Here is an 11,522-nt window from a genome sequence, read left to right as displayed (position 1 = left end):
CTCTTTTTTCAATTTTTCACCTATCGCCGAGTACGATGATATTTTCACTCATGGTGACGTCAACTATTGCGCTAGATGCTTGATTTTTTTTTGTGTGCTAAGCTGAAAGATAGGTCAATTCAGTATGGTAACACTTACTATCGTTAGATCTTCGAATGGAATAAAAAAAAAGAATTAAATGCCAAGAAAGATAAAATTACCCAGTATGTTCACAACTTCAAGGGCCCATAAAAAAATAAAATCACACAAGAAAAGTTTTCCGTTTGCCTTCTAAAAACTTGCTCTATCTATCAGGTAGCTACCCTGAAAATTTCATTTTATTATTCAGAAGGCTTCAATCGAAAAATTGAAATCTAAATGTGGTAAGTGCAAAAATTTTATTAACATGATGATCATTAAAACCAATAAATAGGTGTTTAGTTACCAGATTTTTTTTTAAATAACCCCGCTGTTGCTCAATGCAAGTGCGACATCACCGTAAAAAGTTGTCTATTAAATGTCTTTATGCCCTTTTATAATTTTAAATGGTTTCTTCTGCTACTATGAATTTCCGGGCTATTTCGTCCAAATTGTGGCATTCTCTCAAGTAGCCGAGGTCTATTTAGTATCCCCATTGAAACAAATCAATTGGGTTTAGGTCGAGGGACCGTGGAGGCCAGGTTTTAAGGCAAGCGTCACCGGCGCATGCGCAGGCTGCAACGACCAATCCATCTTTCAGGGTATCTTTACCCTTTAGCCTGGCCTGAACGGTCTCCGGACATAAACCATATTGATTTTTTTCCGTGGGGATACTACAAAGACGAGAGACTGCTACAATTTGGACGAAATAACCCGGAAATTCATAGTAGCAGAAGAAACCATTAAAAATGATAAAAGGGCATTCAGACATTTAAAAGACAACTTTTTACGGTGATGTCGCACTTGCAGTGAGCAACAGCGGGGTCATTTTAAAAAATTCTGGTAATTAAACACCTTTTTATTGGTTTTAATGATCATCATGTTAATAAAATTTTTGCACTTACCACATTTAGATTTCAATTTTTCGATTGAAGCCTTCTGAATAATAAAATGAAATTTTCAGGGTAGCTACCTGATAGATAGAGCAAGTTTTTAAAAGCCAAACGGAAAACATTTCTTATGTGATTTTATTTTTTTACGGGCCCTTGAAGTGGTGAACATACCGGGAAATTTTACCTTTCTTGGCATTTCATCCTTTTTTTTATTCCATTCAAAGATCTAACGATACTAAATATTACCATACTGAATTGGCCTATCTTTCAGCGTAGCACACAAAAAAAAATCAAGCATCTTCCGCAATAATTGATGTCACCATGAGTGAAAATATCATCGTACTCGGCGATAGGTGAAAAATTGAAAAAAGAGTCATAACTCCGAAAATACGAAAAATCGCATAACACACATGGGGGTGATTCGGATAGCCCTCTAGGTCCTCTACCTCCCAGCTTCCGTTCATCACTACTTTTTGGGACACCCTGTATAGAAATAGCCTAATGAATGTTCCCCCCACGGACTTGCATCCGACCCATATTCTTGAAACACACACAAGTCACAATATATAAAGATATCATATTTATTTATTTCTTAAATTGAATTATATGGTAATAAACTACCCAAAAATAATTTTAAAGTAGCTTCGCTAGTCCACACAGATACAGTATGACTTAAACAAAAAAATCTTATTTTATTTAAAGAACCACTTTATTTGATTAAAATTAGTTTACAAGATCTTTAAGGGCACCACCGACCACCCCATTTGTATTATCTCCAACACCGACTCCGGCAACCGTTTGCCTTCCAAGGTCAAGCTGAGCCACGTTGTTTGGATTATTGGGATTGAGAAGGTCCAGATTCACTAAGCCATCTCTTTGACCTCTTGAAGCACCATGAGATCCTCCCGTCGTGCCTCTGCCACCATGACCATAATCAGAAGGGCATCTATTTTGAGTCGAAGTCACTACCAAAGCATTGACTAATTTCATTATCAATTCTTCAGGGTTAAATGGGGCAGGTTTTGGTTTTTCTTGTTCTTCCAGAATACGTGCAAGATTTAATAACGTTTTAATTTCTTCAATTGATGAAGGACATTGTTCTTGATGATTTCCAGATGGCATAGGACGATATGTTCCGAAACTTTCCGTGCTAGATATCTGAAAGTAGTAATATAAACATATGAAATATTTTATAATATTCAGGGGGAGTCGTTTCATTTATTAGTTAGGTGTCTGTAAATTAGGGATACGATTTGGAATCTTTATTGGAGCCACCAGCACCGATCACGTGATAGTATTACGAACTGTTTTTGGCTGTCGATATTATCTGATAAAAAGACGGCGTTAAAATATACGTTAATGATAGATGATAAAAATAAAATAAAATACTAGTTTGTTCTTACAGCCATCATGGTGACGACGAGCAGACATACGAACATAGTGTCTACTGAATGACCCATTTTTGCTTTCAAACATAAAATAAAATGAAAAATCATTTCTTATATATGGGTTAGAAACATTATTTCGAAATCCCCCCATTGAAAGTAAAATGCCTATTTCGTTGAGGATTCCATGAAATTTCTCAATTATCTAGAGAAATTAAACACAAACAAAAATATGTCACGTAATTATTTACATTGTTCTATTAGTATTACACAAAATGTTTAATTACATTGAAGTTTGTTTGTGATAATTTCAATGAAACATTATCATGTTTTGTTTGATATGATGACTCCACATCCAAAGTCACAACCATGCTAGTGGTGCAACATAACTGAATTATAAACCAAAGTGCAACGTGGCTCGTGACGGGACTAATGACCATATCACATATGTACCTACCTACTCGTGTAATTTCATCCAGTATTTATAAAGTATAAAATTATATGAATTTTATATGCCTACCATTTCTATCAATTCAATATCCTTCCCCCGAAACGGAGGAGTAGCTTCGTTGGGAGCAGTGGTATACGTCGCTGTAGGCATTGCTGATCTGATACGAGCACTGCAATATATTTGAGCACAGCACACCTAAATACATAACAAAAATGAATCTACTCATACTTCATCCTCATCTTATTAATACATCTTATCTTCTTTTTCTTATATAAAAATGAATCGCAAAATGTGTTGGTAAGCGCATAACTCGAGAACGGCTGAACCGATTTCGATAATTATTTTTTTATTATATTCCTTGACGTACGAGGATGGTTTTTATGTAGAGAAAACAAATAATAAATATGTACCACGGGTGAAGCCGGGGCGGACCGCTAGTATTAAATAAATGTGTTTAATTCTGTGTGCAAAAAGCTCCTTAATGAAATGAAAGATTTTTTTAAACCCCCAGACAGATATATACCTAGTTAAGGTAGTCAAATTCCCTCGTCAACTATCAAAGAGATCATGATCTTCAAACGGCTGATCAGGTCACGGTTAATTTACAACATACATACTTACTTTCAATATCATTGAATTAACGTATGAGTAACAGGTAAATTTTGAATCTATCGGACCTAAGGAAGATACCTATATCACTCGTGGACAAGAAAAGAGCTGATGATTTTCAATGTTATCTTACTTAATTTTATGCTACGAAAATAGATTATCAACCCATTTCATGGGACAATTTATTTATTTGTAGGTATTACTTACATCGCTCACTCCAACGAAAACAAATAATATCAATAGACGGAACATTTTATTTTAAAAAATCTATTGCAAGCAGTAGATATATACGTAAATGTCCTTTTATATAGAAAGTTTATGAAATACTTAGAATATGAAATTACCTCATACTAACAGAATAATTCTACGACTAGACTCTATCAACGATTATTATTTAAACTTCGCGTTTTACAAGTCGTAAAACGCCCAACGATTCATATTTCAAGAAAGAGCAATCTGAATACATATTTATATAATAGGTACTACATATAAGAAAAATTAATAACAGAGAACGAATAAAGATTTGTTGTTTAAAAATTTAACGTAATGAACTTTAAAAATATAATAGGTACATCTTCACATAAGTTAAGGTGCCTACAAACTCTCAATGTGCAAAACAATATCCAAAGAAATCTCTAACCACGGCCTACGAGATTTACAGCACAAATTATAATTATTGGTATTGGTACCTACTATAATAGGTAATAAACGCAGTAGGTAATCGCGTTGATGTAACATATTTCAATTAACATGGACACAAGTCCAAAGCAACGACGTCAAATAAACCCTCGATACAAAGCCAATCTATTCTCTATCCTAACTTTTGGGTATGTTAATCAAAATTTCATTTTTTTAGAGATTTATAATTAAACTATACGTATCTTTTAGATGGACGTTAGAAACTTTTATGCTGGGATATAGTCGCGACATTAAAGAATCTGATTTGTACGCCCCTCTGCCTGAACATAGATCTGATGTTTTAGGTTAGTTAAAATGAAAGTTCAATTAATTAAAAACGTGTAAGTTTCTGACACAGCATTAGGCATGCCTATCTCGAATATATACGTGGTATCTTGAAAAGGAATCGATGCTAAACTTCTGCATTCCCCCATTGACCATTCTAATCATCGATGTACGTCATTTGTTTCTATTTCTTAGGCGATACACTACAAAAAGCATGGGAACAAGAGGTACATCAATGTAGAGAAAGGGAAGATAATAGAAAACCTAGATTAATAAAAGTTTTAATTAAGGTCTTTGGCGCTGAACTCATGTTATATGGATTAATATTAGCTGCGATGGAATTTGTTATAAGGTATTATCGCTGGTGACTATAGTAATTATCTAAAACATAAGAGAAACCAAAAATATAAGTCAGTCTTCTTCAGTTTAATAGGCTTTATATGTACCTATTTTTGCAAAGGTGCGTTGATCACATAGATTTCGGATATCATTTAAGTACTATTTTTAAACCTATTTTATAAGATTGCAGCAACCATTGTTTCTGGGCCTATTGCTGAGATACTACAGTCCCGCACAAGATCTTTTTAATACAACGTAAGTTTTCAACATTATCTTTCAACTTGATAATTATTTATTGATTATATTTACTTTAGAAAAATAGTTGGTCACTGGGTCAATGATAAAATGTGCTATTGTAGCATATAGTCACGTTTCTTCTAGGGCCGACTCAGCATATTTGTCACGTTTGTACTCGTATTATGATATGAGCAGTGGAGTGTCTTGGGGAGAAGCCGTATTCTTTGCATTCGGCGTAGTGTTCTGTAGCATGATGAACGTGATGGTGCAGCATCCCTTTATGATGGGAGTTATGCACTTGGGTATGAAAATGCGTGTGGGGATCTGCAGTCTCATTTATAGAAAGGTAGAAATTCATATGAAATTGTCGTTAAGAATGCAACAATTGCTTGAATACACTTTTACAAATGCTAATGTGCAATTTAATTGTTAGAAAACTGTATGATTGGACATGTAAAAAAGTGAGCGGCAAAAGTAGAGTCATGTCTCTATATGCCATTTTTTATTATAGTAATGCATACGGATGATAGATAGTATTTCAATAAATAATGCTTTTGAAAATCATATTTAAATTGCTCTATAAGTTAAAAAAAACAATATAAGACATATCTTTCAAACAGGAAAAATAAGAAATGTATATTTTCAGGCGTTAAAAGTTAGTCTCCAAGCTATGTCAGAAACCCGAGGGGGTCTCGTTGTTAACCTTTTGGCTAATGATGTAAATAGATTCGATACAGGACCCCTATTCGTTCACTATCTATGGATTGGACCACTAGAGACTATTGTAACGTTTCATTTTTTTTTCACTGAATTTTTATATTAATATTGAATGAAAACATAAAAGTCGGCTTATCTGGTTTCAGTTTATGACGATTTATCTTTATCGGGAAATGGGTATGTCAGCTGTGTATGGAGCTATCGTCGTTTTCGCTGTGGTCCCTTTTCAAAGTAAGAACTTAATTTAAATAATTCGAGATTTAATAAAAATGTTAGAAAGAAAATACAGAAAAAGCGGAGTAGTATCATTTTGAAATGTTATAATAATCCATATCTCGTTACGAATCAGTTTTTCTCGGTACTCGAACTGCATACTATAGACGAAGTACTGCCATTAAATCCGATGAGAGGGTAAGGCTTATGGAGGAAATAGTAATGGGTATGGAAGTGATAAAAATGTACACTTGGGAACAACCTTTTAGAAAAATCATAGACGCAGTAAGACGGTAGGCATACGAGTTTTTTTTTTGTTTGTATAGTTAGCAAGTAGAGTAGGTACCTACCTAAGTACCTAGTACCTACATATTCCTTACGATTAAAAAATTAAAAATATAATTTTAACTACCTTTAATTTCCGATCCCTATTGATGCAATATATTTTCCTGTTTCAGCCGAGAAATTTACTTTATTAAAATGACGTCGTACATACGTGGTGTAATCATGTCTTTCATCATGTTCACGGCACGGTTCAGTATCTTTATAACCGTTTTGCTCTACGTGACTTACGTTAACAGAATTACTGTGGAAAATGTATTTTTCCTTACCTGCTACTATAACATCATGAAACAAACGATGACCCTCTTCTTCCCGCAAGCTGTTGGGCATGTAATTAATTATTCAATTAATTTATTTCAATTCTAAATTCAGGTTTGGATATACACATACAAATTACAGTATTTTTTTTTCAAAAAATGAGAATGCCATTTAAAAAATTCAAAAAAGCTTTTGTAATTTACAATATTCAGTCCAAACGATTTGGATACGAACGATTATGCATTTTTACGATTTGGAACGAACATTAAGTACCATTATTTGCAGGTTGCTGAAATGATGGTTGCTGTACAAAGAATTAACGATTATCTATTGAGTGAAGAGTGTCACTTTCCACCAAAAACCCAAACAATCGATTCAGCGAGGACAGAGAGTAAGAAAAAGACCAAAAAACGTGTCACGATATCAAGTAATATTACCACTTATATCACTAGGGTCAATTCAAAAATAGTTTTCTACGCAGATATAGTCATGTATTTTTCTAGTTGATCCTGTAAAACCTTTAAGAAAACGACCACAAAAGAAAACTGAACCAAGTACATCAAAGGCAAAAGAAAAACCAAAAGGTACAAGAAAACAATATATATTATTACTTTTGTTAATCATATGACTCCTAAAATTATACGTATTAACTTATTTTCAGATACAAATAAAGAAGAAATAGTAATTAAATTTGAAGAAGCTAATAGCCGTTGGATTAAATCATCAGAAATCGATGATGTCTTAAACATAAATTTGAATGTAGGTAACGTTATCATAAGCAAGTATAAGTGTCGTATATATTTTAATTCATTAAAAGTACGAAATTGCAGATATATTCTGGAACATTAACGATAATAATTGGATCCGTTGGTGCGGGAAAATCTACTCTCTTACACATGATACTAAACGAATTACCTTGCTCGAGTGGTTTATTGGAAGTTTCTGGGAGCGTAAGCTACGCATGTCAGAACCCATGGCTTTTCGTAGGCGAGTCACATGTCAATAAGATATTTGTCCATCTCAGCTTATGGATTTGCAAATAAAATGATGAAATATTAATATAGGGTCCGTTCGTCAAAATATTTTGTTTGGACAACCATTTGAAAAAGCTCGTTACATGGAAGTTTGCAAAGTTTGTGCATTGGAAAGAGATATATCATTATTCCCTCACGGTGACAAAACTATCGTTGGAGAAAGGGGAGTCTCACTAAGTGGTGGACAGAGAGCCAGAATTAATTTAGCAAGAGCCATTTATAAAGAGGTAAATATTGTAGCATTTGCCGTTTACTTAATGGACTCTATATTAATAAAAATACGATGATGACCTAAGTTGAATTATTTCAGGCAGATATTTACTTACTAGATGATCCGCTATCTGCCGTAGATACTCAAGTTGCTAGACACATTTTTGAAAATTGTATTAAAAGGTATACAAAAACATCCCATCAGTACTGACCACTTAAGCACAGGAAATGCATAACAAAAGCATAACAATATTGTATCCTAACAAATTCAAATTGTAGATATTTGGAAAGGAAAACGGTCGTCTTAGTGACCCATCAATTGCAATTTATAAAACATGCCGATCGTATCGTAATCATGGATAATGGTGGAGTTCTTGCAGAAGGAGAATTTAATGATCTGAATGTAAGTATGGATGAGGGATTATCTGAAAAAAGGAATTAATAACAAAAATGTGTCTTTTTTAGGATCAAGAATTAGAAATTATTCAAATGATGCAAGACAAAGTTCGCGAAGTACGAGAAGATGAAAATATGACTTCTTCTGTGCAAAGCACTGCTAGCTTTTTGAGTACTAAGCGTTCTCATTGGTCTCACTGGTCCTTAATGTTCGATTCTGCAGTAAGTTAATTTCATTACCTACTGTATTTATTTGAGCAATGAAAACGTTAAAGCTTCCTTATTTAAAATATAAAAGGGTTTAAATGATTTTTAATTATCATATTTTGTAGGACCAAAAACCTGAAGTGGAAGAGCAGACCATCGGTCGTGTACAAGGGTCCATTTATAGAGAGTACTTCTTAGCGGATGTCGCGTTCCCATACTTCCTACTTGTTGCTTTTATGTTTATTTTGGCACAGTTCTTCGCAAGTGCTAGCGATTATTGGATAAGTAAATGGTTCGTACTTCGTGGTTTGTGGCCATTGTCGAAGTGAATATGTATTTGAGATACAATATAATAATATTTTTAGGAGCAATGCCGAAGATCATCTAACAGGTGATGCAACAATGGATAATTTATTATGGTCGCAATACGGCCTAAGACGAAGAGATTTTGTTACGATCTTTGGTATTATAACCGTAGCAACCGTTATTGTTGCACTAATACGAGCTTTCTTATTCTTTTCCCTCTGCATGAAATCTTCAATTAAGTACGTCTTTTACTTTTATAATGAATGATTTCAAAGAGGTGAAAGACCAAATAAATATTGTTTTCTTCATTATTTTTGCAGGCTACACGACAAAATGTTCGAATGTATTTCACTGTCTCCGATGAGTTTCTTTCATTCAAATCCATCGGGAAGAATTTTGAATCGTTTCAGTAAAGACATGGGTGCTGTGGATGAGCTATTGCCTCAAGCTATGCTTGATTGTTTTCAAGTGATAATATTTATAAATCGATTTTATATAGTTAGCATTAATCTATAATGACAATAACACTTAATTTCAGATACTATTAAACCTACTTGGAGTAATTTTCGTTATAATGGTAACAGAGATAACCCTTCTAATACCAATAGCCACTACCCTAATAATATTTTATATCTTTCGCTTGATATACGTGCGAACAACGGGAGCAATCAAAAGGCTGGAAGGAATTAGTAAGTAGTGAAAAAAAAATAAAGTTATCAAGTCTACTACATATTAGTACATACCTAAAAATTCTTCACAGCTCGAAGTCCAGTCTTTAGTCACGTTAACGCTACAGTCCTTGGTCTACCCACAATTCGTGCATTTGGAGCTGAGATGCTGCTGGCCCAAGAGTTTGATCGCCATCAAGACTTGCACAGTTCTGCCTGGTATCTCTTCATCACCTGTAGTCGCGCATTCGGTTACTTTTTGGATCTGATATGCCTGCTTTTCATTATCTGCGTCACATTCAGCTGCTTAATGAAAACGGGTAAGTTAGTTTATTAACGGCACATAGTTTGAAAGTAACGATTATTTTAATTAAAAAATATACATTTTAGATATAGAAGGAAGCATCGTTGGCCTAATTATAACTCAGTCGATATCACTGACTGGAATTTTTCAATGGGGAATGCGACAGTCTGCGGAGATGGAAAATCAAATGACAAGTGTAGAAAGAGTTGTAGAATACACTAGATTACCGAAGGAATCTACTTTGATGGGCGTAATAACCTCTTTTAATATTTATAATTTTATTTTATATCATTCATTAGCAAAATGTCCAAAGAAGATACAGTAGTATACTCACAATAATAAATTTCAGTCTCCAGATAAAGTACCACCGGAAGGCTGGCCAACAGAAGGTGCCATTTACTTCAATGATCTCAGTCTGAAATACAATCCCCAGGGATCACCGGTATTACATGGCCTGCAGTTCAATGTTTTGCCTCAAGAAAAGGTAAAAAATTTATAGATCAACTTAAATTGAAATAGAATTCAAGTAGATCTATTCCTATAAAAAGGAATGTGTCAAATGGTGTTGTAAAAATGAAAATTTAGTAGTTAGTTACCTTTTCCGTATTCCTGACTAAACTTGTTTTACAGATAGGCATCGTTGGAAGGACTGGGGCAGGCAAATCCTCAATAATCCAAGCACTGTTTCGATTGGCATATATTGAAGGTATTATTACCATAGATGGAATCGACATATCTTCGATTAAATTGGAGTGTTTGAGGCAAAAAATATCGATTATACCGCAGGTCAGTATTGCACAATCAATAAAAATTCATTTAGTTTTGCAAAGACCTGTATGATCTTGAAATTATATTTTATTAATAAATGTTTCTAGGAACCAGTTTTATTTAGCGGAACTTTGCGGAAAAATCTGGATCCTTTTAACGAATATTCCGACGAAGTGCTACTTAGAGCTCTTAACGATGTGGAACTCATAACAGAAGATGATGTCGGTAAACATACTTGAACTTCTCTTTTCATAATCAAAAGGCTAATAGAAAATTTAAATCTTTGAATACCTACAGCATAGCTACTGAATTAAAATGAAAATAAAAATTATACTTAGTTCTGTACTTGATTGTACCTACAAATAATTGATTGATACCCCAAAATGTACAGATTCCCTATACAAGCAAGTATCGGACTGTGGATCCAACTTTAGTGTGGGCGAACGACAGCTAGTATGCCTAGCTAGAGCTATAGTGAACAACGATAAGATACTGTTACTGGATGAAGCTACAGCCAATGTGGATGCACAAACTGACGCACTGATACAAACTGCTATTAGAGAACATTTCAAACTGTGCACTGTGCTCACTGTAGCACATCGCCTTAATACTGTTATTGATTCGGACAAGGCACGTAAAAAGCTCAAAGTCTATTAAGTATTCTGTGTCATACTTAAAAATGAAATTTATGCATTTAGAAATTGGAAAGTTTCTGGTAACTGGTATGAATTCAAATTATTTAGATATATAAACCTTTTTCTAAGATTATCATAAGGTTTATTTTACATTATCTAATCATTTATTTTATATCAAACAGATTCTGGTATTGGACGCTGGTCGTTTAGTAGAATACGACCATCCATATGTCCTGCTACAGAATAGAAAAGGCTACTTCCGAAAGATGGTCGCTGAGACTGGACCTGCTATGTCGCAAGTTTTACATAAATTAGCGGCTGAGGTTATTAAAATTAAACTTTATGACAATAATAATTATATGGTATAAAATTTTAAGATATAAATATAATTCACAATGTCTGTAACTGAAATGATACTTGATAAACATTAACGAAACATGGAACGATTAATATTTAACAGTTGTTTTCGT

The 11,522-nt window shown here is 33.8% G+C and overlaps 2 protein-coding genes across 2 annotated transcripts; one reads left to right on the top strand and one right to left on the bottom strand.

Annotated features, from left to right (window-relative positions):
* Positions 1-1,733: 1,733 nt before the first annotated feature.
* Positions 1,734-9,550, bottom strand: LOC149909868 (uncharacterized). The gene is made up of 3 exons (XM_090120204.1): positions 9,421-9,550; positions 2,916-3,041; positions 1,734-2,168 (listed from the first exon to the last, which is right to left on the bottom strand). Exons 2-3 carry the CDS (start codon positions 2,994-2,996, stop codon positions 1,734-1,736), a joined length of 516 nt encoding a protein of 171 aa, XP_089976330.1. The 5' UTR covers positions 2,997-3,041; positions 9,421-9,550.
* LOC149909867 (putative multidrug resistance-associated protein lethal(2)03659) lies at positions 4,206-11,517 on the top strand. The gene is made up of 28 exons (XM_090119994.1): positions 4,206-4,282; positions 4,344-4,438; positions 4,614-4,770; positions 4,941-5,012; positions 5,139-5,340; positions 5,641-5,778; positions 5,858-5,942; positions 6,061-6,217; positions 6,383-6,596; positions 6,810-6,951; positions 7,028-7,108; positions 7,186-7,283; positions 7,355-7,511; positions 7,589-7,785; positions 7,869-7,951; positions 8,048-8,171; positions 8,234-8,386; positions 8,497-8,663; positions 8,737-8,916; positions 8,998-9,145; positions 9,216-9,366; positions 9,438-9,665; positions 9,736-9,899; positions 9,999-10,133; positions 10,280-10,435; positions 10,525-10,642; positions 10,809-11,047; positions 11,235-11,517. The coding sequence occupies exons 1-28, from the start codon at positions 4,206-4,208 to the stop codon at positions 11,418-11,420; spliced, it is 4,104 nt and encodes a 1,367-aa protein (XP_089976120.1). The 3' UTR covers positions 11,421-11,517.
* The last annotated feature ends 5 nt before the right edge of the window (positions 11,518-11,522 follow it).

This window comes from Colias eurytheme, chromosome 3 (assembly GCF_061535395.1).
Source record: "Colias eurytheme isolate Ceu_HAF_F1 chromosome 3, ilColEury1 Martin Lab GWU primary, whole genome shotgun sequence".
In the NCBI taxonomy this organism is placed as follows: domain Eukaryota; kingdom Metazoa; phylum Arthropoda; class Insecta; order Lepidoptera; family Pieridae; genus Colias; species Colias eurytheme.
Note: the sequence above shows the minus strand (reverse complement) of the source record. Positions and strands in the feature narration are given on the sequence as shown.